This window comes from Platichthys flesus, chromosome 18 (genome assembly GCF_949316205.1).
Source record: "Platichthys flesus chromosome 18, fPlaFle2.1, whole genome shotgun sequence".
Lineage (NCBI taxonomy): Eukaryota > Metazoa > Chordata > Actinopteri > Pleuronectiformes > Pleuronectidae > Platichthys > Platichthys flesus.
In genome coordinates, this window is record NC_084962.1 from 18092959 (window position 1) to 18120480 (window position 27522).

Here is a 27522-nt window from a genome sequence, read left to right on the forward strand (position 1 = left end):
CACATTTTAATGCTTCTATTCATTGTAAGTGAGGAGAACGACCACTAGGCTGCGCTGTCGTCCCACAGTCAAACATTTCAATTCCAGGGCGAATAAATCCTCCTGCTTTTAGTTTGTATGAGACATTCAACTCATATTTAAAGGAAGTGAAACAAACACAAGCTCAAAACATTAATAAAAACAGAAGATGTTTTTTTTTTCATGATAAGACAATAACGACACTTTATTTGTCCTCTCGGGGAAATTCCAGTGTCCTGCAGCTCGCACACAAAGTAATTATGATTAAAAACAGGGTTAGAATCTCAGAGCGGGGTCACGTGAGATTTTAATAAATAAATATATTAATAAACTTGTCTGTTTTGAATTTGTTCCATTGAGTTTTGTAAACACCTAGGAACTTAATGGACTTAAATCAAGGAAATTAGTTGACCTTCAAAGTGTATACTACCATTTTCTTGTTGTAGTTTTATGGCTTTTTATTGAATAGTGACAGTTGAGCTTAGAGTGTGTAATATAACACAATAACAATAATATGTAAAACAATATAAACAGTCGATCCAGAGTCGAACCAGGAACTCTTCACGCTGTGAATGTGGCAAATCATCAATTACATTGAAAAAGAGAAAACTGTTGAACCGACTTAATCAGTAACAAGTTATGTCAACACAATGTATAATTTACTTTGCATGCAACCCTTTGATATATCTTCCTTAATGTGTTTTCTTTCTGTCTGTGTAAAACAACCACAACATTCATCTGAACACAATCTGGAGAAAACAAAGTTATAAGTCAGGTTAATAAAAATCCTTCATTTCTGTGACTGTCCTTAAACTTGTGACCCGTCTCATCTTGTCTCATTTATAAATGAATCTGCAGAAACAAACACAAAGTGACTCCTCTTCAGTCTCACACTCGGTTTCTTCCAGGATCGTGTGACGTACAGAGTGAAACTCAACTGAGCCCATTACGTGGCTTTTAATGGACTCACGTTGTTTAGTGCGTCTCCAGCTCGACCTCGGTATCAGGAAAACAGAAAATCTGGTTCAGCCCAATCTAATTTGAGCCGAACTGAATTTAAAAATGAGATTTAATGAAATTCTTTTCGAAGTCCTTTCGTTTGACCTGGATTGAATAAACTGGACACATGTGTCTTTTTGCTGGGGAAGAGACGAGGGTTGTTTTCCTCTGTTTGGCTTGATCTGGAACATGCCCCCCCCCCCCCCCCCCCCCCCCCCCCCCCACAAAATGAAAATAAAACCAGAATAATCTTTAAAATCCAACCGTTTTATATGCTTGTTGAATTTAAAGGCAATGAGCTCTCTCAAAATAAATTTAATTTATCAGGTTGTTACGGGAAACCGGCAGCAAAATGTCCATAGTACAGACACACACACACACACACACACACACACACACACACACACAAACACACACACTCTGAAGCCTCCCCTATCGCCTCCTTCCTCATCTTCTTCCTCTCTTTTATATCTTTGTGATTTTCCCCTGTTCACAGCAGGTGCTTGATGCTGCAGCCACAGGAAAGTTCCTGCTGATAATCATCTTCACTGAACAGTAGCAGATAAAACAGTTTGTCCCCTGTAGACTGTCCAGTGGCCTCTCAAGACGTTAACCTGCAAACTTCCATTATTATAAGAATTCTACTTTCAGGTCCTGGAAACCAGATTCCACCTGCGGCGAAGCTTCTTGCTTCTCTTTAGCCTGTCGGTTGTCAAATTGAGACTTAAATATGTCAATAGATATAAAACAGAGAATCATGAGTTATGATAAAAATAATTTTCCTGTCATTTTTATTTCACCAGTCTTTTGTTCATTTCTTTTAACTTTAATCTTTTAATCTTAAAGCTGTTTGCTTATTTTTGATTCCACCTGGTAAAGTTCTCTACCTTCCTCTGTTCGCTCTATAATTTCTTTACACTTGAAGTGATGCTGTGCACATCTTTCTCTCATCAACTCTGCCTCTTTACCTTTTCTGATTTACGTGTTAACTTCTTTATTCAGTTAAAAATGAACATTTGGTCACTGGGAATTAAAGCAGGTGCAAAAACTACCACCAAGCCATCGTGAATAAATGAGCCAAAAAGCTAAAAGTGAGATAGAATTCTGAGAAAGTTCTGAGAAGTGATTTAAAAATGGTTATTTAAACGATCATCAGACGTGTCAGTCTAAAATAAAAAGCCAGATAACCAGAGTCTTTATGCAGGAGAGACGAACAGAGAGTCGGAGGATCCAAACTCAAAGCAGGTAAATCAAGACTTTTTAACAGGACACGATGCTCACCTGGTTGAAAAGGCCACCCCCGTTGCTGCTTGTCTCCCCCCCGCTCGCCGTCTTTGACCTACAAAGCTGTGACTCTTGTTTTTAGTCAAAACTTTGAATAACTTTGGTTCTAAACAATATTTTCAGGACTTTTTCAACTCCCAAAAACACGAATTTGATCCCAATGGCCACTGGAGCAGATTGAACAGATTCGATCCCACACGTCGTCTAAAATCCTGAACCGTGGAGAAACTGTCGTCGGGCCTCGTGTCTCAGCCCGGCTTTATTTCAGCCGCAGCCAATAGATCGTGGCCACACGGATCGCCGTGTGACAACAGGCTGCCCACACTGACCTCAGGCTGATCTCATGTGCCCGGCTGCCACAATAAGAGACGGCAACTTCCCACTCTCACTTCTACAAAGCTGCCCGAGGTCAGCGTGAACCTCTGACCTTGACGGGACTCTGCCAGCCTGGAGGTCAAGTAGTTTTGATTCCCTGTTTTGATGCCAGCTGTTTGTTGATGAGGATTTTCATATATATATATATTTATTATATGTTTGCATCCTGTGAGTCGCCAGAGATTCATTTTGCTCAGTGTGGGGTTTGTACCTCTGCTCATGTGAAGCTTTGCAGCAGATCCATCGTTCCTGATCCGATATGTTTTGTAGCGTCGGTGTCGTACACAGATTATAAGGTAAGATCTTCTCCAGCCACACAGGCAGCAGTGAAGCGGAGGGCAGCTCGTGGGGGTAATGAGCTCTGAAGGGGACACGACCTCCTGTTCCTCTTACTGATGGACCCATCTGAGGGCACCGAGGACTTCTCCTTTCTCCGTGCCAGCTGTTTCCGCAATAATACACTGTCTCGAGAATATTCACACAAAAGAAATGTTTGTCCATCCCTGTCCATCACGCAAGTGCCCATGTCAGCAGTAAACACTGTTTTCATAATAAGATAATTCAACTTTGTTTACATATTTAATGTTCTGAGTTACAAAGTGATTCACTGAAAGGAATCACTTTGTAAAGTGATTCACTCCTAGTGGAGTGTGCAGTAAATGCGTGGCAGCAAGAACGTGAACGATTACACTCACGACGCTTCTCCATGATGATTTCATGATTTTATATCTGCCACTTTTAGCACCATTGTGTTGTGTTTAGTTAATTTCAGTCGTGCTAACGAGAAAATCTACTTTGAAGATTCCTTTAGTCCTTCATACACAGACATATACACAAACTCAACTAGCACCAATGCTCATTTCCTTGACCCTCTACGAGTGAGTCGCTCTACATTCATTCAGACCTTAATGTTTGAAATGATTCACGTGGCTCATCCATCTTCCCCTGATTCCTCCTGATTCCTCTAGATCTCCAGTGAAAACGTAGAATGGCGTTTTGATTTACCCCGTTTAACGACTCTGAGCTCCTCCTCCTCCTCCTCCTGCTCCTCCTCCTCCTCCTCCTGCTCCTCCTCCTCTGCTCCTGATGCTGAAGATTTATAATTCCTCTGGCCACTAGAAAGTCTTTGTCCCTTGAACATACACGTATATCATTTGGTGCAGTGAGTGATGCTCTTGTTTTTCTTGGGAGGTCGTTCTCCCCGTTCCTCTCCCTCAGGGACTGATGGTCGGCAATGAGAGAATTTATAGCTTCTCAGCATTCAGCCAGAAAAATAAGATTTCGATTGTGTAAGTGTGTGTGTTTGTGTGTGTGTGTGTGTGTGTGTGTGTGTGTGTGTGTCTGTGTGTGTGTGTGCGTACTAACTCATGAAAGGATTTTCACCAAACTTGATGAAATGAACATTACCCCTGATGATTGACGATGGAAGCTGATTGGTCAAAGATCAACAAAGGTGCTAAAGTTCCCCCAAAAATATGTTTTCCAAGATATCGCTGCAAGTACAAGAGCGAGAGATAAACAATCTAAAGTTTACGTTGGTCAGAAAACTCTCGGAGCCCATCAGCTATAGTCTGGTGATGAATTCTGCTCGTTCTTCACAGTTTCAGTCTGACTATACGATACCATTTGCATTGTATACAATTAAAGATACGACCTAAAGCTTTTATACAGCATAGAAATGCTTTAACTTTCACAACCAATACCAGAAACACCATCCAAAGCTTATTTAGATCAGTCACTCATAAAGAGTCAGACGATGTCACACTTTGTTCATATAGGGAAAATATAAATAATGATAATTGATCATATTTAAAATGTTAGCATTGCCCGACTGTGCAGGGAATGTTTCACTCCTCTGTAATATCCATCCACTTCCTCAAACTAATGGGAAACCAAGCAGGCAGAGAGAGGTTTGGGCTTAAGGTTCTAATTGTGCAAATAGACCAGGGAACACACCTCGGGTGCAAAAGCAGAAAGCAAATATAATGTCATCCGACGGGGTAGATGTTGAAATGATGTTCATTAGTTATGTTCCATCACGACAACTGAAGGTTAAAAGCTCAATTTGAAGGGCAAATTGCTCCTTCAGCTTCAGGGAGAAGCCGCAGTCGGGCACAATTTGCACCTGGAGGCCGGGGATGCACTTACCTGACGGGTCGGTCAGGAAGTAAAGACTGTGGTCCATTACCTGGAAACGTCAAATGAGCTTCTGGGGCACAGATTCCCTGTAGAGCCTCCGAATGTAATCACGGAAATTGGATTTTGATGGTGAGAAATGAGCGCACACTTATTCTGAATGATTATCTCGGCAGGTGAGACGCAGGGCCACGGCCGGGAAAAGTTTGTCTTTTTTTTAACCTCCTTCTCTTCTGCAAAGAAAATTGCAAGGAGGAAAATGCCGCCCCAGTCTGTCCCCTGTGTGTCCCTGAGTTCAGAGGAGAGTCTGGACAGAGTCTGGCAGCGACTGCCGGGAGAAACTAAATGTGGAATTACTGCAGAAAGCATCATTTTGTCTTCAGTGATAATGCAGCTGATTTGTAGACGAGAGGAACTTGTTTTACTGGTGATCCGGAAACTTTCAGGTGCATAAACGCTTCAGGTCCGATTAGCAGAGCAGCTCGTCAGTAAACTGGTGGCGTTGGGTGTGAAGGGACATTTGACGTAGTGGACGTTTGTCAGTGGTTTTCTCAGATGGACAAAGGCACCAGTAGATCCCAGACTCTGCAGCAGTCGTAACTGAATCCTCCGCCTCTGCATCATTACACCAGGAACAGCAGAGTGTGTGTGGTGGTGTTTGGTTTTCTCTGCAGCTCTTTGCAGCCTCCTCGCAATTTCCTCTGTGGAGTCTTTGCTAATGAGCTCAGGGGTCAGACGTCCGCCGCGCTGCTCGCTGAGCGACCGTCATTACACAGAGCGGCGGTCCAGGCCTCTGACGCCAGACCTTAACACACACACACACACACACACACACACACACACACACACACACACACACACACACACACACACACGCACACACACGTACACACACATTGACAGAAGTCAGCAGTGCACGGGGAGAGCAGCGCTAACAAATACTCCTCAATCCAACTGTTAATTCTATTACAATAATAAACATTTCAGTCGAATTATAAAACTATCAATGATCAGTTTAATCGCTTAATATGAGATTAAATATTCAGAATCAAAGTTTAATGACAATTCTTTACAAGCTATAACCTCAACTTACCAGAATGCATTGCAGCAGGAAGACGAGCTGAATCCTTTCTTAGTTGAACCAAGAAAAAGACACTTGAATTTTTACGGCTGCAAGAAATTCAGTGTCCATAAAGTGAATAAGAGTAAATAGTTCATTATTATGTTTGTCTGAATTCATTATATGTTTATATATTATTTATTTATTCATATTTACAGGCTTCTGACTCTTTTCTCATAGTCATATTGTTGATGATGAGCCTCCACAATGTGCACTCAGTGAAAATGACCCAACATGAAGTCATGTTTATTTACATCAAATAAGAAAATGGACAAAAACATCATCTTATGTAAAGTTTATAGGAATAAATTACTTTTATCCAGAATTACTTTGCCAGTTAGACTTTGTTTAAGAGTAAAATGAACTGATTCTTCTGAGTAGTGATTTGTGCTGAAGTGTGATATCACAGGAAGGTGTGGTTTGTTCCCTTAGCACATTCAAGCTCATGTGGGCCGACTAAACCGGAAACTATAATTTCCTTCATAATAAAAGCACGGAGTTATCCAAATTTCCATTTCAAATGTTTAGTTTATTTTTTATTTTTTTTTACAAAACTTCCTTCTGAGTTCTGATTAAAGAAAACAGTTCTTGCACATAACAGGTGCACAGGATCCAAAGGTCTTGCAACATTTTCCATTTCTCCAAGTGGAGGAAAAAAGTTGCTGATTAATTTTCTGTTGATCAAACAACGGACTAGTTCTTTATGCTCCGTCAAACTTTGTCTCAAATGGTCTTTGTTGACTTTAAAGACTAAATTTGTTCAAATCATTGTATTTCACACGCCTGTGGATATTTGTGTTGCAAATATCTTGTGTATTTCCTAGTTGCAACAAATGTTCCTATCCAGGGAAAACGTTGGAGGTTTGATCTTTTAGAGAAACTGATCGTTTCCTCATCAGATGCTGAAACTGGGGCTGAAGTGCAAATAACAGTTATTTTCATTATCAAGTAATCTGATGATTGTAACCTTAACCCTTTTTTTTATGTTTTTCTTTGACCAGCCGACAGTCCAGGGGCAAAGATATCGTGGGTCAAAGTTCACCAAAGTTGCGAAAGTTTGCCTTTGATGCAATTGTGTTACTGGGCCTTAACCCAAAATGTTCAATTTACCATTTATCACAAATAAAGGATCAAGTCTTCATCTTTAAGAAGTTGTTTTTCAAATATTTACTTGAATTATAAAGAAAATAATATAATGAAATATTGCATCCAATAAAGTTTTAGTCTCTATTTCCCCTTTGTGATTTTATTCCTCAACCCAAAATGATCCAAAATCTAAAAGCTCAACGGAATGATGACCTGCTTCTTGTCAAATTAAAAACTGTATTTTTATTTTGCACGTTTGCTGATTTCAAATTTGATGATGTGGAGGCTTCCAGGGGTGGATGAACGGTGGGGGAGGCTCTTACTCTGAAGGGTCCCCTGCAGCTCACTGATGGGACTTGACTTCCTGTCCCTGAACGCAGCACCAGCAGCTTTTCTCCTCTGATCATCTCCAGCTTCGTCTTTTCTCCACCAGTCACTCAGGAGCTGAAGAGACTGGGAGCTCGAGCAGCGGCTCTGCTGACACCTCCACCCCGGAACCAGCGCATGACAGCCCGGCTGGACTTCAACTCCGTCACCCGCCCCCCCCCCAACCACCCACCAACCACCACTCCGGTGCAACTTTTCTCTGCAAACTTGCTTCTTCTGGTAAGAAAACCAGTTTACTTCATGTTTACTAATGCAACACATGTTTGTTTGTGCCAAAGCAGAGACACACGCACACACACAGACACACACAGACACATGCAGGCTCAGAGCAACAAGTAGAAAAGGCCTGAAGAGCCAGGGGCGGTTTTAAACAGGTGACACATGAGCGCATTGAACTCATGCATATGAATAAAGGAGGAAATTCAACGACCTTTTTATCTCTCCTGGATTTAATGCATCCTTTAAAAAAAAATATGTTTATAACATAACACTTCTAGAGAAAAGGCTCCTGGGGGAATAGAAAATGTAATTTAATTGTTATTGAATTTTCTAATAACGGCAGGAAGAGAAAACTGAGTAGATATATACTTCGAATATTTCTATTGTCCATATCTCCATATACTTCTTTGCAGTGACGGCTTTGTGGAAGTTCTGGTGGCTTTTTATTATTCTTATGCTCTTGCACTGTTTTCTATCTATCTATCTATCTCTCTCTCTCTCTCTCTATCTAAACACTCTTTCATTCCAATGTGACTGAATCTGGAGGATGCTGGACATGTACCTGAATGAACTGCCCTTCCATTTCATCAATATATTTTATGTGGCAGCCTTTATATCCCCATCATATCTAAGTTATACTGAATTTTGTTCCTTTATTTCCTAAATCATTTGCACAGATGATTAACAGAACGGCCTCTCGTCTTTTATTTTAACGCCGGGTCTTTGAGAATGAGGCGTTCTGACAGTCAACAGGTCTAATGTGACCATTAGCCCTCTTCAAAAAGCACTTATCTCTGTGTAAACACACACGACTGCTATCAGCCAGCTGCTGGGACGCGGACCAGCTCGGCTCCCTCGTCTGAACTGGGCACATCCCCTCTCCCTGTGCACACACTGATCCGCTTGTTTGCTCAGTCATCGATTCAAACTACTCCACGGACGAGACGCTTTATTTTTTATTGTTCAAGATGATGACCTCGTTCGAAAAATGAAGAAGTGGCTTCTCTTAGGAGACCTGATCAGCTTTTGAGTCCAGCAGGTTTTTGGTGAATGGAAATGCTTCCAGCACCAAGCTCTCAAATCCTCCAGTCGTCTTTTTAATCCTGTGTGGAGCTGCAGGGTTTTCACCTGATGACATCACTCTAATGTTTCCTCGTCTTGTTGCTTCTCTGCCATGAAAAGCTTCTGGAGTTTGAAAGTGGGTGATCGATGTGGGTTGTTATTGAGAGAGTCAGTGGCTGATCATTTAAAGATGATAACAAGTTTTTGTGTGTATCCAAATGCAGAATGTTGTGATTAACACAATGACACACAAGTGTTTTGGTCACTTGGACACAGGAAACTGTTTTTTTTATCTGAAGTAGATCTGCAGAAAAACTGGAACGTCTACAGATATTGTTTGCAGACATTATTCATGAGAAGGAATATCACACATGGATTATCTGCTGTTGTGTCTTGTTCTTTTTTAGAGTCTGAATGATTCACAGAAGTGTGTTTGTGTTTGTTCATCTGCTGACATTATTCTATAGAATACACAAAGCAGATGTGCATATATGTTTATATATTTTCAAGTTCTATGTGTTTGATATAATTTGTTTTCTTTTCATTTACAACTATATATTAGAAAGTGTATGGTTAAACTGTAAAATATCAAACCTCAATTTAATTTCTTTGTCATAAGGGTTTGACAATACTCAGGAATAATTGCCAATCTTTAAATATACATGTTTTACTTCCTAATATCTGTATAAGTATCCGACCCCTAAAACTCCACATCTGTCGAGCTCTGATGATTTGTCATTTTTCTATCTATCAAAGTTCTCTGACTGGGTTTGAATATGAAGCTGTGAAAGTTTCCTGGATCAGTGGAGTCCAGCTGAGAGACTCGTGTTTGGGAGCCGCGCTCGTTCCAGAAAGTGAAAAGAGTTATCATCCCGTCTGACAAGTTCTGTTCAGGCGATTCACTTCAGGGCCGGCTTCATGTTTCCCTGAGGAAGACGAGCAGCTTCCAAGTCCCAGCTGTTCCTCTCTGCTTTCAGGACCATTAGCAGCTCAGTTAACTCGGCTACTTATTTAATTTTGATCATTTAAGTTGACTTCATGGACGTCTCGGATAAATAACGTTGAATCTGAACATCGCAGGCGTCGGTTCTGTCGGTTCAAAGCGTTTTCTCGGTTGTTTAACGACTTTGTAACGTGAATCTAAAGCAGAACATCTCCCTGTGTCGAATTGTGTTTGTTTTTCTCGCAGCAGGACAAACAATCCCCCCCCCCCACACACACACATTCTTTGGCACCGAGCAGCGCCGACATCACCGCTCACGCTCCCCTCCCTGGATGTGGAAGCGTGCGTCTTCTTTCTGCAGAGCGGCTTCACATCCGTTTCCGCCCGGCTTCAGGGAGGCAGTCGGAGGCGGAGGATGGGAAAACAACGTGGCCTTGAGCTTTTGTGTAGAAGGCATGCACTCCTGGCTAACGGCCGTGGAACAGTCACTGTAGATTCTTTTGCTTTATTTAGCTTTGTTTATCATTTGGTGGAGGATTTAGTGGAAAGGGGGTTTGTGAGTAGATGCAGAACTCAGTTATCCACATGGATGTTTGGCAAACTTTGGTTTACTGCCCTGTGGCTGGTTACAGCTCAAACTGATCTATCCACTTTTTAAAATCTTTTCTATTAATTAAAGAATCAACGAGGAGGTTTCATCTGCATGTGTTGGTTTGTTTGTTTGTTGACATAATTACCTGAAAACTTTGACACTAAACTCGGTGGAAGAATGCAACATGGGCCAATTAGATCTGGGGAATATATCCAGGAGGATTCAGCCTCTGTGCACCACCACACTGGATTTCAAGCAAATCAATCAACATGAGATTGAAGTGTTGACTTTCAACTTAAATTCAAGATGTTTCACAAAAATATGACATCAACCGTTTTGGAATTTTTGTATGACTGCTTCTAAAATTGAGTCACTGTCCAAGAACTTGACTGCCTAAAGCCTCTGTGACTGCGATGCTGTGCATTCCATTCTAACCCCAAAGCTCCCAGTGTGATTGATGACCTGCTCCACAGTGTAACTTCTAACCCACTTGTGCTCGGAGCGGAGTTACGTAACACATGATGTCAAAGATGTGCTTAAAAAACACAAAAACACACAACTCCTCCACTGCATCTTTCATCGTGACATATAGCTGCTGATTGAACTCCGGCCCCGGCTCCCGATGGAGCACGTGTCCTGGACGCCGGCGTGTTTGGGATCAAAGTTCGACGTCGTTGACTTAAGATTCATCGGCTTGATAAACGTGGTTTTACCCCCCCCCTCCCTTTGAGAATAACGGTGGAACTTTGTGTGAGGCAGGGATGCAACTGGCCGAGTAACATTTCCCACCTGCTGCAGCGGCCTTGAACCGAGCCTTGCACTTGTAAAACTGCATTTCTACAAAAAGGGAAGAACTCGGGTTTGTATCCAGTGTTCGGGCTGGAAGAGCGGAGTTTGGGGGGGTGGGGGGGAGGATCTGGGAGGTTTTCTCCCACGGCGAGCTGCCAGCTGCCGGACAGTGTGGCACTGAGGAGGATGGACGTCGAGGTTAAAGCTTCAAAATCCTCTCCCCTCATCTGCCTCTTTACCCTCCAATGGTAATCAGAGAATAAAAACTTCTCTCCAACACTTTTTTACAATTCTCTTAAAGTGACTCAGCTGGTGTCGGAGTCAGTTTATTGGCTGCGGGCACGAGGTCACTGGAAACTTGAAGACAACATCCTGACGTTAATTAGAATTCGTTTGCGTGTTGTTGATGGGGGGGGGGGGGCTAACGGTCGTACACGTTGGTGCAGGCGTTTCTGTTTTGCGGTATCGTGTCCTCGTGATTTAAGAAGAAACAGATGAGCTGGCAACCGGTGCAATTGAAGTTCAAAGGGAGAAGAGCCTCTTTGATTTCCTGGCATTTCATCAGAGTCTCGATGTCAGATAAGAATTAATAAAACAGATAAAAACTCCCACTGCCAACGTGTTATCAGCCCCCCCCATTAAAAAATGGATCGTTGGTCAAAGGGAGCGTCATCGAGAAGCTCAAGCGTTCAGAAGCTGCAGCTCTGTTGTGGCAGCGACGCTCCAGCAGAGCGTTTAGAGTGTTAGCGGAGGTCAAGGTCCCTGAATCGGATCTGTAGCTCGGGTACAGTAGCTCTCTTTACGTTAACGCTTCCCCCCCCGTTGATCCAGATAAAGGATTATTTATCTTTTTCACTTTCGTTGACATGGTGTGAAGCGGGCGTTCAACTTGGCGGAGCTGTTAACTTTTCTGAACGACGTTGTATTTCATCTTAAGTTCCTGGAACTCAGGTTTTATGTCCTTCACTGCCAAAGACTAACACACACTTTATCTTCTACATTTTGTACATCTATGTTTCTGGAGCTCTGTGCATTACCCTAACCCTCAAACCCATGTTTCTTTCTCCTCGTGCTTCATGTGAATTAAAGTCAAACCAGACACTCTTCAGTTAGAAGATGAAGAATCTTGTCTCTTAAGTTTCCACCGACCCACAATCGGCCCTCGGCTCTTCAGAGGAGGTGAAGCTTGTGTCCATGGAATCCTCACTCTTCTCTTTATTCAGGCTGCAGATGGAAAAAAGTAGCACAGCAACGTGATGACGTTTTCCAGTTTTCACATTTCGACATATTTCACTTTTTCATATAATCGCTGTGAAGCTTCCCGCAGCGTTTTCACAGCTGGACGTGTGATTTTATTTCTTCTCTCCAGCCGCGTTTTCATTTGAAACCATAAAAAAGGGAAATTGACTCGAGCACTTTGCGGTTTTCCACATAAATAACAGTGAGCGGCTGTATAGCGACTCACAGCCAAACCAAAGCTTCCCTCACTCATCTGGCAGCGTGGACGAACCCTGCGAATCAGAATCAACTCTCAGGAGACGTCGTGTCCCCGACTGTGGGCGAAGACAGACGTCCACCACCGAGGCATCAGACCCTGCATGAAGAAACTACCACTGACATGTGCTGAGGCTCCCCCCCCCCCCCCCCCCCCCCTCTGGGTTTATTGAGCTTCCAGCTGTCTCTGTGTAAAGTACAGTGTAAATCTTAGTTTCCTCCCGTGTCAGTTTTCGGACTCGCAGCCCGGCCTCGTAAAGGGGGGGGGGGGGGGGTGGGGGGGGGGGGGATTCTTCCCGATCCATCTGGACGACTGTGTTTTCATATCTCAGCCGCTCCAGCTCCTCGCGGTCTCACACCTGGATGTCCCGACTGTCACCGGCACATTTGACTTAATGTCATGATAATGAGTGTTGCATGAAAGATGAGGAACACCCCCCCCCCCCCCAAACAATCAACCAGCACCACACTGTACTACACCTATGGATATCAGCTTCCTCGATACGCCAGATTTTTTTGCTATGATTAGTTCCTGCAAAAACAATATTTTTCAAGAAAGTCCCTTTATTGACCTGACAACTCATTCAAAATAAATCTGAAATAATGTGAATATAAAATTTAAATCACCTAAAAACCAAAGCAGGGTTAATAAGGACGTTTATGGGGACATTTCCATCTGAAACAATAAAAAATAAAATGGATCAAATCTGCTTATTAGAATTTGATTGCAGCTATTTATAACTTTTGTCTCACTTGTTAAACTCTACATTCTTTTACCACATATCCAAAATAAGTAATCTCCTACATTTTTGGCTAAATCTCTTGTTTGAAATGTAAACTGAGATTTTTCATAACAATATTTTCAACTGGAGACTCTGACTCCAGTGAAAGGAACTTGCTCAGGTGTTGTTTTGCAAAGTAGAAAGTTTAGGTCACATGAGGACAAGAATCTGAAATATCACATAAGAAAGAGAACTAACTTAATTTAGAGTAATTTACCATATTGATCTTAAATTAGTGTTTTTTCCCTGTTTGTCTTCCAGAGTCAAAGTCCTCGACTGAGTCCATGAGCTGAAACACTCGCTGACGTGAGGCTGAACATCTCCTGTCTCTCTCTCTCTCTCTCTCTCTCTCTCTCTCTCTCTCTCTCTCTCTCTCAGACATGAATCTGAGGATTTCATGAGAAACGTTAAACGACAGCGGCCTGTGTTTGTTATTCTGCTCCTGCTCATTTCAAAGTTCTCTCACGATGACGTCACCACAGTGAAGGACATTAGAGACAAAATGACTGAGACCTTGTGATGGAGTAAACCTGCTGATCCTCAGACTGTCTGTAGCCGTGATGGCCGCCGCCTGTGCAGAGAGGGACCAGCAGCTCCTGCCGCTCCAGGAAGTGGACTCCAGCCGAGTGAGGAGCTGCGTCCTGTCTCCGATCCTCAGCTCGTCCCCTCCCGGTCTGCCCCTCGACGGCAGCCAGCCCATCTGCATCCCGTCCCCGTACGCCGAACTGGGCCACGACTTCGCCACCATCCCCTTCTACAGCCCGACCATCTTCAGCTACGCCGCTCCCAGCATCTCAGAATGTCCCTCCGTCCACCCGACCCTCAGCCCGTCTCTGTTCTGGCCCGGCCACGGCCACGGCCACATGGGGCCGCCCATGCCCCTGCACCGCTCCCAGGGTCGACCCCAGCATCCCCAGCCCATCCAGAGTCCGTGGGGGGAGCTGACGCCGCGGGACAGTGTCCTGGCAAACAGGTAACACACACTGTGCTTCCCTGTTAACACAACACAACACAAACACTCACTGCTCCATGGGACAAGCTGTCTACTGCAGGAAGTGAGAGAAGCAACACAATAAACATCTTCATGGAACTGACAGCTGGCTGCAACTGAGGATTCATTTAGTTTAAAACAAATTCAAGGATAAAAGCCTTTAAATTTGATATTTAACATCAAATTATTGAAGTCACATGGATATTAATCAGTTAAAAGCAGCAAATGATCACATTGGAAAAGTAGGAAATGGAAAACTTTGGCCTTCACCAACTCATTCCATCTTAGTCATTGTTCACTTACAGTTTTAAAACCCAGATTTCTATAATATAGCCATGATCACTCAGAAGCAAAACAGTCGTCACCATGAATCTAGATTTAAACTTCACACGAGATACAAAGAACTTGTGGATAATTTAGTTTATTTAATCATTTTAATTCATCTTTCCTCCTTCGGTCTCATCGTTAACCCGTCTGACACTTTATTAAACTGCTTGGATGCTGATGGTGCTGAGTCTCTGTGTGTGTTAGTAAGAGTGTGAGGAGGCGTTCCCAGGAGAGCGAGGACGGCCTGGTGTCGTCCGGCGGAAAGTCCGACCTCCACTACTGCGCCGTGTGCCACGACTACGCCTCGGGCTACCACTACGGAGTGTGGTCGTGTGAGGGGTGCAAGGCCTTCTTCAAGAGGAGCATCCAAGGTCAGGCTCCAGAAACACAATGCACCTGTTTGTTTGTTTGTTTGTTTGTTTGTTTGAGGGGATTCAACTATTGAATTGAGCCTCGTTCATTTTTAAAAACATTGATTTACCTCCAGATTATTTTACCGACTTTGAGAATCCATGACTTTTCCTCTAGTGTCGCCGCGAGGTGGACGTTTGTGTGTTGCACGACAGTAACCTCGTGTTAAAGGACACATATGATGCCTCTCTGTGCTGTGATGTGTTCTACAGGTTTATTTTGTGCATTTAAAATAACACAAAATAAAAGGAGCCCCCCCCTCAGCCACAGGAAACGCTGAAGCAATGTAAAGTAGAAACACAAATTAGCGCCATAAACCTGAATATGAGCATAATATGGCCTTAAAAAAGAATAAACAAACAGTATTATATCACAAGTATGTAGATTTAGTTGTTTCCAGTTTCGCACCAGTGCCCTTGAGCAGGTGCTGCTGCTACAATGGACTGGGTTGAATTCCCAGGAGCCTGTCTGTGGCTCTTTAATGCAGAGATTCAGCTTTACTCTTTGTTTAATAGATGTGATGTTATTTAGTGGTCAAAGGTCACTTGAAACTCATACGACATCTTTTTGGACGAACTTCAAGCACTAACATGCTGATGAGGACATTTTATATCCAGAAGGTCAAAGTTCAACCTATAAAAAACAGCTTTTATCTTACAATGACTTTTATTATCTGTATTTTAATTATCATAGATGAATTTCACAGTGTTTGTTGTAAAGCACTGTTACTTTACAAACAAAGTGTTTCATGATTCTCGCTCTTCTCCTATGTGTCTTCATCTCTTCTCTTCTTCATCGTCTCAGGACACAACGACTACATCTGCCCGGCGACCAATCAGTGCACGATAGACAAGAACCGGCGTAAGAGCTGTCAGGCCTGTCGCCTCCGGAAGTGCTACGAGGTCGGGATGACCAAGTGTGGTCCGTGTCTTTTTTTATTATTCTCTTTTCTTTCATTTGCATGCAAATCTGCTCCAAAAAGGGATGAAGATGAATAGTTGTGGGTCAGTTGCGTAGTTGAATGATGGCGTCTTTCTGTTTGATAACTGTTGTTTGTTCAGTTTCATGTGGTTCCAGCTTCTCTCCTCTTTTTATATCCACCGTAAAAAACACAATCTCTCCGAGCGGTGACTCACTCCCTCGTAAAATCAGGACTTGAGCTTTTTAACGTGGGAAACACAAGATGCCTCCCGAAGCCTGATTGATGATCCCGTCAGGTTCATTTATTTGAAACATGATAATGGACTCAAAGTATTTGATGTCCGTGTGTTTTTTTTCCGTGTTCAGGCCTCAGAGTAAAAAGCAATTCTGTCCCAGAGACTTAGTTCTGATGATGTCTTTGTCTCAGGGATGCGAAAGGACCACGGGAGCTTCAGGAACACCAAGCCGAGGCGGATGACGCGTCTGTCCTCGCAGGGCAAAGCCGGCGGACCCAAGGCTCTGCCCGGACCAGTGGCGGCGGCCCTTATGAATGAGCTGCAGCCTCCAGCGCTGACCCCAGAGCAGCTGATCGAGCGGATAATGGAGGCGGAGCCGCCGGACATCTACCTCATGGGGGACACAAGCGGCCCGCTGACCGAGGCCAACGTCATGATGTCACTCACCAACCTGGCCGACAAGGAGCTGGTTCACATGATCACCTGGGCCAAGAAGATTCCAGGTATTAGTCGGGGTCTTCGGGCATGAAATAGAATTATGTTTCATTTTTTTTTATTTGTTCCCTTCTGCATCTTCACCAGATAAACTTCAACTTGACGAGTCTGTGGAGACAAATAACCACGAGCTGATGGTTCCTCCTGTTTTTATTGGACACTTTAATGAGGCTTGGTCTTTTTAATGTTGCTCATGTCCAGGAACATTTCTGCCGAGCGTCTCCGTCCTCTGAGCAGCAGAGTTAACGGCTTGATCACGACCAGACGCAGTAATTGTCTCGGCTTTGTTTTCGTACGTGAGCGTCTCTCAGGAGCCGTGTTGAAGCAGGAGCTGGACGAGGAGCTGTGACATGACTGTAATGAGCGTGAGCCTCAGTTTGTTAGAGTCACCGACTGAATCCGGCCATTTTCCCTCTAAAGTCACATGGCTGTGGCTCGTTATGTAGTAAAGTAAGAATCTCATATTCTCGCTGTCAGGAAACAGGAAACCGCGGAATAGAAACTGAACTCTCAGGGAAATACTGAAGTTGCTCTATTCATGTCTGCCATTTTCCTCCTCCTCCTCCTCCTCCTCCTCCTCCTCCTCCTCCGCATCCTGACCTCCTGCTGCCGTCTAATCAGAGTCTGAAGGAAACTCGTGAATCACGTTTCTGTGAAATGAAGGATTCCTGCTCCCGTCCTGTGTTTCTCTAACCGGTGTCGTTGTGTCGTCCCCTCGCTCAGGGTTCGTGGAGCTGGGCCTGTTGGACCAGGTGCACCTGCTGGAGTGCTGCTGGCTGGAGGTGCTGATGATGGGACTGATGTGGAGGTCGGTGGACCATCCAGGGAAACTCATCTTCTCCCCCGACCTCAGCCTGAGCAGGTACCACCACCGCCGACATCTCACTCCTCCACATCAGATCAGACGGATCAGACTTTTTAATTAGATTTACTTGGTTTATGTCTTTAAAGGTAGCATTTGTACAACATGTAGTTTATGCAGAAAGTGATGTGGGCTAGATAATGTTACTTTCTGAAGTCCTGATAATTTTGTTTTTTGTCCAAATCTCCTAAAATAACTTCCGTCCACCACGATCATCATTAATGGTAAAGTATTGCAGCCTCAGTGGACAGGAAGAGATCCAGATTGATTCAAAACCACTGAGGTTGAACTGAAAGTGAAGTAGAACAACTGCAGTGGAAATAAACCACTTCAAACATGAAGGAGGAAGTTTCATATCGACTGTGACGACTCACCTCGCTGCTTTTATATGAAACCAGGAGAAGAAGAAGAGATCCTCTCACATCCTTCTTTTAGATAGATAGATTACTTTATTCATCATTCAAGGGAAATAAATAATAAATAAATAATTTTCTGATTACTTTTCTTTTGTCCGTTCACAAGCAGTGAAACTATATCTGTACTTTTGTTAGGTTAACTTTTGTTATTTAAAAATACAAAATACAGTTTTACTGTTGAAATACCATCGAGTCTGATTCCAGTCAGTCCTGTCATACACTCTGGTCTGAGTAATAAAACCAGAGGAAAAAATGTTCCAACCTCATTGTTGCCAATTCTCGCTTTTGTTGTGAGTTTCACGCTCGTAAATCAGACACACACACACAAAAAATGATCCTGATGTTTCAATAAAAATGTGAAATTACAATTTTAACAATATTCAACCTGTATAATGTAAATCTCTGTAATCTTTAATCAATTGTGACTCATATTTCTTCAGATATGAGCTTCTTCAAAAGCTGAAACAAGTTCTGATCTCTCTCTCTCTCTCTCTGTCTCTCTCTCTCTCTCGCTCTCTCTTTCCCCCTCTCTCTCTCTCTCAGCAGTGCAAAACAACATTGACTTTGTGGTTCTCTCTTATCATCACAACATGTCTCTTAAACAATCCAGTGCACGCTGCAGTGCACACGATGAAGTTTCTGCCGTGTTCAAAGCAGCAGTCAAAGCTTCACCTTAATACTTCAATTACTTTTCAATTTACTAGTTGAACATTGAGTTTGATTTCCTCTAAATTTAGTTTAAAAGAAAATAATTTGTTGAAGGAAATCTCTTAGAAACCTATTAAAAAAAATACAGACTTGAATAATAAAGTGTAGACAAAAGTTCTTATTCTACATCTGCCACCTGTCTGAGGCATGAAACAACTGTTTGGTAGTTCATTTTTTAACAATGCATCATAGTTTATAAACTCATGTTTTAAATTAAAGTGATTTGCAGTTTCTAACGTCTCCAAGTGTTTTTCAGTCTTTCTCAGAATTCCAAGTTATTCTCTCCTTGACTTCTTTACCTTTTCTTCAGGTTTTGGGAAGCGTTCGTGATTCTGCTCTTAAATTTCAGTTCATTATGGTCTTAGAAAGATTTGAATTTAATCAGAATGAAGTCACCTTTCTCTAATGTGAAACCAGTGATGCTTCATTTCCGTCTTTCGGATCCATGCAGCATTTAGTATTTTTGTTCATCTTTCAAACTTTGACCGGTGAGTCGAGGTAAGAATCGGCGAGTTGATGAGTAACCGTTGGTGTGTGTTTGTGTGTGTGTGTGTGTGTGTGTCCTTGTACGGCAGAGACGAGGGGAGCTGCGTTCAGGGCTTCTCCGAGATCTTTGATATGCTCATCGCTGCCACGTCCCGAGTGAGAGAGCTCAAGCTGCAGCGGGAGGAGTACGTCTGCCTCAAGGCCATGATCCTCCTCAACTCCAGTGAGTGAGCGTGAACACACTGTCTCTGCTGCGGGTCAGCCTGTGTTCTCTCCCTGTGTGTGTGTGTCTGTCTGTCTGTGTGTGTCGAATGTGTCATCCGTGTCTCAGCAGGTATCCTATTAATGTGAATCAGTACCAGTGAAACCCTCTAATGGGAACACGGTGTAGTTGGGAGTCTCTGCTTTCATTGGCTGAGCTGCTGCGGTTCCAGTAACAGCTCTGAGTTTCTCTCTTGAACATTCTCACCAGAGACTCACTAATGTTTTTGTTTTTAATTGAGCAGGGGTCATGTTTTTCATCACAGCTTGTGTCTGTTGGAACATTAATGGATCAGCAGGATGAGAAGAAGTGAATCTGACCTTGTTACAGTGTGGAGAGGAGGAAAAAGCTCTTTATTAGATATGTTTATACTTTCTATTGATGAAAATGAAAGCTTTCACTAAAAATATTCAGATAAGTTCAAATAAGATGCTAAATCTCCTGACTTTGTTTTGCCTCCTCTTGACTGAAGCTCTGTGTCTATACACAAGCTCAAGATGAAACTTTATACATTTGGTTGCTGGTGAACTTAGCTTTTCCAAAATGTTTACCACAGAGTTCAATCCCAGAGAAATCTGAGATTTTATTCAAGGTAACTGGACGTTTGGTTTCGGTCCCTCTTTTTAAATCGTGTCTTTTTCTTGCCTGAGTCGTGTCAGGTAGATTTCAACCGGCGACGTTGGTGAAGACTCCAACTCCCATGATCCCATCAAACTATGTCTTTAGTCATTCTTTTAATTTAGAGACCCCTGGTGGCCGATGTTGCATATTGTACTTTTTAAAGTTTTAAGTTCTTTCTGTGTCTGCGCTACTTTCACCATCGTAGAGCAAGGCATCAAAAACCTCCATAAAATGTAATTGTATTCTAAGTAAGGCGTTTAAGATCATGAAGTGAGTCAGATATGAAAAACATTAAAAGCAGTACAGAGAAGAGGCTGGAGTGTACTTTATAGTTTGGATCATTTATATTGTTGAATAGATGATCCACACCCCGGTGAGTTGTGTGTCCCTGTGTCTCCAGACATGTGCCTCAGCTCGTCCGATGGCAGCGAGGAGCTGCAGAGTCGCTCCAAGCTGCTGCTCCTCCTGGACGCCGTCACGGACGCTCTGGTGTGGGCCATCGCCAAAACGGGCCTCACCTTCCGGCAGCAGTACACGCGCCTCGCTCACCTGCTCATGCTGCTCTCACACATCCGCCATGTCAGGTAGGAGAGTCCAGCCACTCGATCAATTAACTCTTTAATTAAGCGTTTATTGATTTTTACATTGATCCAAATTCTTCTTCTGCTCACACCATCACGACTGAAGCTTCATCTTCTCTCTTCCTCTCCTCTGCAGTAACAAGGGCATGGACCACCTCCACTGCATGAAGATGAAGAACATGGTGCCCTTGTACGACTTGTTGCTGGAGATGCTGGACGCCCACATCATGCACAGCTCCCGCCTGCCACGCCAAGCCACCCCCCAGCCGGAGTGCAAGGAGCAGGGGGAGGTTCCCGCTCGACCCCCCTCTGGGAACAGCTCCTCCACCACCTGGACTCCCGGTCCTTCTGGAGATGGAGGTGAAGCCCAGTAGACAAATGGAGGAACTCGAACAGGAAGAAGTTTCACGGCTTTGCAAAGACACATCCACAGGACTGTGTGGAGTCTCGTGAGCTTCTCAAATCCTTCGTTTCGGCTTTAGAAGAAAGACCAAACTCATCGCACAGTGAAAAACCAGAGTGGAATGAGAAGAAGAACAAACTTTACAGATAATGATCAGCTTCTTGTGCAAAGGGACAGGACGTCCATGTCCTTTGCTGAAGTCCTCATGAGGAGACGGCTGTAGCAGATGCTGAGATGTTATTACCAGAGATACCACAGCTCCAGCCACACGATAACATCAGGTATGAGCAGGAAATAAAGGCCTTGGTAACACTTTGGTTATTACATTATATTTTCCAGAAGATAACAGAGATCCCTGATAACTCAAGATAACAGATGATGGGTCAGTTAAAGGTTGGTGTTCACCTCTGCAGAGAATTCTCCGTCGTGAGCGCTTGTGCATTGTTTGTGTTGTTCTGCAGATGCACCTCCAGAACGCTAGTTGGCGATGAAGGTTCTATGCCACTTGTGTTGAGGTTCTTAATGTACATCACAACAACTGAGCGAGTGACGGAGACGGAGCCAATAGATGTGAAAAGGTGTATGACCAATGAATGCGAGGAGGTAATGCTAATAAGTGGACCACTCCTGCGTTGTGTAGTTGCGTTACTAAGAAGATCAAGTCAAGCTACAGCATCACTTGCTCTTCTGGTGTTGAGTCTATGCAGAAGTATAAACTGACCTTACAGCTGAATTCTAAATCTGTTTTTTGACAGATCTTCATAAACAAGATCTAACGAGCCATAGTTTGTTTTCTTATTGTCAAAGTTCACATCACAAACCCTGACATCTGTTCATTTGTTGTAGGTCAACAGAGGAAGATCAAATGTTATCGAATTTACGCAAAAAACATTTTATTTTCGTAACGGGTACAATTTGGAGCAAGGACGCAATATTTGTACTGAACCACCTGATGTGTTAATGTGCCTTTTTCTGGTTGTGGCCAATGAGGAGGGTCACTTCACTAATGACGAACAATAACACAAACTAAATGATTCATATGAAACTAAGCCAGATTTGTTGTTTTGATCCAAATCAAAGTTTTCAGCGACAAAGTATTAAAGTACTATAGTGTCCAACAACACTATTATTTTTTTGGTTAACCAATAAACTGCCGCTTTATCGCTTTGTTCACCTCCACCCGGCTCCATCCGCAAAACACAGTAGTTGTAGAAGTACTGCTAAGTCTGTCGGTTAGCTTGTGTTGGGTTGTGCGACTTTCGGAAGAAGTAGTCAGATCCTTTACGGTTCACTACTGTATCAAAGCACAAGTTGGCAGCGCCGGGATTTCTTTGTACGGCGGAGATCATTTTTCTTTATATGCGAGTAATGCGACCATTGAGGGTTAAAAAAAAATACTATATAATGAAAGAAAGATCGGACAACAAAGCTAGCTTGGGCGATTTTAGCTAACGAACGGAAAACTTTCCAAATCGAAGTAAATTACTTTTTCTTTTTTCCACACAAATGAACAAAATCTGATTTGTTATCAAGACATTTTCACAGCATCACAGCAAACCTTCACTTGACCACTAGAGGGAGCCACCTCTTGGATATTTGTCACTGTTCGGTCCCGGCTTCATCGACCCCGAGACGTTGTACTTTTTTTCCGTGACGAATCATAACCAGCGTTGCTCTAACACAACTTTGCACTGCATATACACGACCTGAAGATAAAGAAAATATTATTTTTGTATCTTTGTCGCGATGAAGCTTCGACAATCACAACCGTCAGATTGAAGCTAGTTCAACAGATTTTAAACGTCTGCACCACTTCAGCTGCTCTGTCTGCTTCTCCTCTGATTTCAGATCATCACCGTGAACACGTTCTTACAGTAGAGCCTGACTGATATACATCTTTATAAAGATAACAATTAAAATTTCTATTAATTCCTTAATTCATTATCGAACCCTTATGACAGAGAAATGTAATTGAGGCTTGAAATTTTACATTTTAACAACAAACGTCATAATTAATAACTAAAGGTGACTTAGTTGTTTTGAAAAATAAAAGTAAATACGTCTGTGAAAAGCTCTTATAGCTTTTTTTCTAATTGTTGAATTGGCCACTTCGATCCGTCAGGCTCTAACTTCTTGTTCTTCATAATCCAAACAGAAACTCATACCTGCTTCATTTCTAATGAAAACTTTTAATAATGAATATGTTAACAAAGTAATTGTAAATGAAAGGACTCATTTTTGTTCTCGTGTCAATTATCACATTTCTTCATATGTTAACTTTCAAACCATCACTAATGGAATAATGTCAGTGTTTTGAGTTGCTGTCAGTTTTCATTCATTTATTCTTGTTGTACGTTTTTTTTAATGTTTATTCATAAAACTCATCCTGGTTTACACCATGGAATAAAGCAAAAAATATTGTACAGAAGCGACTGTGGCACATTGAGTTGTGGTTTATAAATGCCATTAAAAAAAAATTAAGTCCTCACTTTTATCATGTTTTCTTTCACTTTGTCATTATTAATAATTGGAGTTTCAATTATTATTAATCCATATGCAGATTTAAAATGGGAATAACTTACATTTGCAGTAAAATCTATATTTTGGGGTCTGAAGACTTGAAAAATTAAAGTTAAATAATTTTTAAAGGCCTAATCACAATTTTTTATATCAGAACAAAAACAAAAACTGCTTTGATGAATAGAGATTTACAAACTGTGTTTATTACCAGAAACTCAGGAGCATAAATCCACTTTTGATGTTTTAAATATGAATTATATTATTACATTATGTACATAAACATCGTCCTTCTCAATCTTCAGTGGCTTGGAAATGTCTTCTCACAATCTACAACACAAATAGCATCTAAAAATATATATATGTATAAAACTGCTGGAATTTAATAATCAAACTCAACCAGAAACTTTAAACTCTTATAAAATACATTATTTGTTTGGTGATAAAATGAAATGTCCACAGTTGATCTATAATAAGGAACAGTTCAGGTTAAGATAGCCTTTATATATGAATATTAACTTCTTACTTATACGTATGTTTTTTTAAATAATTCGGGGGGGCTGTTCAGTTTCAAGATATTTGCATTTTGTAATTTACAATATAATCTTTGTCCCCATGTTGGGTTTTTAATGGATTTTGTTCCTCAAATAAATTAAACAAACTATGTTCAATTATTGAAACCTTAAAATAGAATTTAGGGGATAATAGGTTTGACTTTATATTAATTTAGACACTTTGGTCTCGTGGTTCAGTGTCTCTGTCGTTTCCCTCCAGTCACACCGGTATCAGGTGGGCGGGGGCCCGTTGGTGTAATGCAACATGGGGTAGAAGGAGCGGGCGAAGTTGTTGGTGACGCTGCAGCTGGAGTCGCCCTCGGTCAGCGGGATCAGACAGGGGAGCAGCAGGAGCAGCAGCAGGAGCACGTGGAGGGGGAAGGCGGCGCGGAGCACCCGGTAGAAGAGGGAGCGAGGAGGCGACGACGACTCCCTCCTTTCTCTGAACCACACAGGAAACAGGGAGTCATTAGTTTTTAACAGAGACTGAACAGTAACTCCATTCTGAAAAGGGCCTTGAACAGACAGGGCTGCTTTAATAGAAGGAGGCGTCTCCCACCTCTTAGGGGAGGAGCCTTTCTTCGAATGGTCCGCCTCCTCTGCTGAGACACTTTGGCCTTGAATGTCCGACGCAGATTCACTGGTCTGGATTAGAAACAAGAAACAAATGTTACACAAAATGAAAGATAAACTCACAAGGGCCGATTCTCTGCTGGGGGGAATTGAAGGGAGCATTTAAAACTTTAAGGGGGGGGGGGGGCAGTATCCTGGTCTTTTACCAGTCGCTGCTGTAGGACGCTCAGATCCTGGTCCACGTCCCTCAGGAGCAGCTTCAGCTTGCTGCCCGTGACGTGCAGCTTCTCCTGGGCCTCGTCGCTCTCCACGCCGCCGTCCTCGGGCTGGAGCTGAGACCACAGAGTCTGGAGCGAGGCCTGCTGGCTCCGCCGGCCCTGCAGCTCCTCCTGCAGATCCTGCACAACACACACACACAACATGGATGTTAGAGCACTTCACACCTAATGGATCATTAGGAGTCAATAAGACAAGCGTCCTCTCACCGTGAGCGTGCAGCGGTGTTGTCTCAGCGCTCGGACGGACGTGTCGGGATCACTGATGTCCACCGTGTAGCGTCTGCTCTCAGCGTGGGCCAGCCACAGCAACAGAGAGTGGAGGGTCTCGTGGAACTCCTGCACAGAGAAAGGTCAAAGGTCATTTAGTAAAGTGGAGAGTTTCGCTGTCAATCTAATAAGCACCACGACTTAATCAATGGAAATTACAATACATAATATAGATCATGATTTAACGTTGGAATACTCCTACTGCAGCTAAATAATCGATTCTTTTTGTGCTTTACTTTTGATGGTTTAGAAGCTTTATGAGGCTAAATGTGTAATAAATACTATTTTACATCTTAAGTGAATATATAATAAGTCATTTCACACAGCACCTCTGTTTAAAATATTGAGAACTCTGGTCTCTTTAATGCCTCAAGTATAAAGAAAGTCATTCCTATGTTAAAGCACCACAGTACTTTACTTCCTCCCACCTGGCAGCGCATCAGAGTCTCCTTCAGTCCGCTGTCCCACTGCTGCAGAGCCGTGCTCACTCGGCTCCAGTCTCTGTTCATGTCCACCAGCCGCGGCTGAAGCTCTGGAGCTTCCTCAGCTCGCAGGTTGACAGAGAGCATGATGGACTTGTAGTGAGTGAACATCCGCTGCATCTCCTGCAAGAGAAAATACACAGGCATGTAAAAAAACAGACTGAGGACACTCGTTAAAATCGTTTGTGTTTGGTGGAGAGAAGTTCACCTTCAGTTCTCTGGCTCTGGCTTCCATGTCGGTGATGCTCGCCGGCGACTTGGAGAGCTGGAGGCGGTCCAGCTCCGGGATGGTGATGTCTAACCAGGAAGTGAGGTCGTCGAGGTCAGAGGTGAGATGTTGAGGCTCCTGAGAGCCGGCCGGCCGATCGCTTCTGGACCGAGCCTGGAGCAGCTCCCAGCGTTCGATCACACCTGAACCAGCACAAAAACAAAAAACCATGTGTCCTGAGCCGTTACTATAGAATCTGTGTTCAAGAGTCTTTCTGCAACTGGATCATTTCTTGTGTTGTGGTTTAAAACATTGACTTCCTCTCACCTGACTGTTGGTCGGAGGCGGTCAGTCCCGTCAGGCCCAGCTCCTCCGGCTGCTCCTCGTCATCCAGGAGCAGCGAGACCCTCTTGATGTCCTCGATGCTGCCGCTGCACTGAGACATGAGGCCGAGCTGCAGACACGACAAACTCTGTGAGCTCAGGGATCACGTTCACGTTCTCACAGTTAGTTGAACCCTCTTTTCAAATAAACTTACAAAGCCCCGCTTCACGGGCGTGCTGGTGAGGGGGGGTGCAGCCTCAGGGTCCGAGTGCAGCTGGAGAGTCTGTGTTTCTGTGTCTGCTCGTGCTCCCCATACTGGAGACTGGTGTACGACCATAGACCTGCTGGGAACTGAGACACAAACAAACAGAGTGAATATCATTGTACAGCGTCCGGTAGTTTTTGTGTTACCCTGTAAACTAACAGACAAATGCAGATGAAGACATAACCCCCCGAGAGAAGGTAACACACAGGAGGTGAAATCAAGATTCTACAAGATGATAAGATGTTGATGTTCCGTCTTGCAGGTGAAAGATGATGCATGATTCACTGCTGGAGAACCTGCAGATGATTATCAGGTGAGATTCATCCAAAAACCCTTGAGCATCAATCAGCCGCCCTCAGGAAATTGCAGAGCTTATCTGGTTATCTGTGTGGTGGTGTGAACTCAACCCTGTATGTCACATGAAACCACCACCGAGATCCTGGCCGAGCAGGAAACCAGTGTTCAAACGAGGAGAGCAGCTTTTGTTCAGTGAAGCGAATCAGGTTAATAGTTCAATGGTTCTAAAATGAATGGAGGAGCAGGAAGTAGAAAAACATGAAGATAAAAGAGAGGAAGTTGGAGGAGGATGAAAGTTCATGAAGAACGACAGAGAAGAACAGATGTGACAGGAAGACATTTGCAGGTGTTAACCACAGGAGCAGAAACATGCAAATCACATCTGTATGTGGAAAAATCTAAAGTTGATTAAAAGGTCACGGTCGCAAAATACAGTTTCCAAGAAAACCTGATGAACTTCTTTGTCTAGTTTGTTAAATGTTTTGAATTTATCTATATATATAAAATATACAATATGAATGTGCAGGTCAGGGAAATTCTTATTTTGCAGCAATCTTGTTTATTAACAGTAAGGTTTAAGACATTTAATTATATCAGTTAAACAAAAATGTCTCAGAGAAAGACAAATGTTAGAAAAGTAGTTTTGAAAACCACAGGACGAAGAGTTTTCACCTTGAAGAGCTCTGAGTGTGTTCATCATGCAGAGAGTGGGGGGGGATTTATTTTATGTTATTCATGCCCACTCAGGGAG

The 27522-nt window shown here is 43.0% G+C and overlaps 2 protein-coding genes across 7 annotated transcripts in view; one reads left to right on the plus strand and one right to left on the minus strand.

Annotated features, from left to right (window-relative positions):
* Positions 1-7402: 7402 nt before the first annotated feature.
* Positions 7403-23494, plus strand: esr2a (estrogen receptor 2a). Of its 3 annotated transcripts, XM_062411778.1 has the most exons (10): positions 7403-7624; positions 13548-13592; positions 13744-14259; positions 14809-14975; positions 15820-15936; positions 16364-16675; positions 17391-17529; positions 19229-19362; positions 20423-20606; positions 20740-23494. In XM_062411778.1, the coding sequence occupies exons 3-10, from the start codon at positions 13847-13849 to the stop codon at positions 20975-20977; spliced, it is 1704 nt and encodes a 567-aa protein (XP_062267762.1). In that variant the 5' UTR covers positions 7403-7624; positions 13548-13592; positions 13744-13846; the 3' UTR covers positions 20978-23494. The 3 variants fall into 3 exon arrangements, with proteins under 3 accessions (XP_062267762.1, XP_062267760.1, XP_062267761.1); XM_062411776.1 differs by lacking the exon at positions 13548-13592 and having other exon boundaries at positions 13665-14259; XM_062411777.1 differs by lacking the exons at positions 7403-7624; positions 13548-13592 and having other exon boundaries at positions 13616-14259.
* Positions 23495-23707: 213 nt separating this feature from the next.
* LOC133973745 (nesprin-2) overlaps positions 23708-27522 on the minus strand; it is a 60209-nt gene continuing 56394 nt past the window's right edge. For all 4 annotated transcript variants that reach the window (XM_062411775.1, XM_062411772.1, XM_062411774.1 and 1 more), the window contains 8 exons: positions 26424-26560; positions 26213-26339; positions 25886-26088; positions 25624-25800; positions 25136-25264; positions 24857-25048; positions 24637-24722; positions 23708-24519 (listed from right to left, as the gene is read on the minus strand). In XM_062411775.1, coding sequence (XP_062267759.1) covers positions 24309-24519; positions 24637-24722; positions 24857-25048; positions 25136-25264; positions 25624-25800; positions 25886-26088; positions 26213-26339; positions 26424-26560 — 1262 coding nt within the window. In that variant the 3' untranslated portion in view covers positions 23708-24308. The remainder of the gene's footprint in view (positions 24520-24636; positions 24723-24856; positions 25049-25135; positions 25265-25623; positions 25801-25885; positions 26089-26212; positions 26340-26423; positions 26561-27522) is intronic.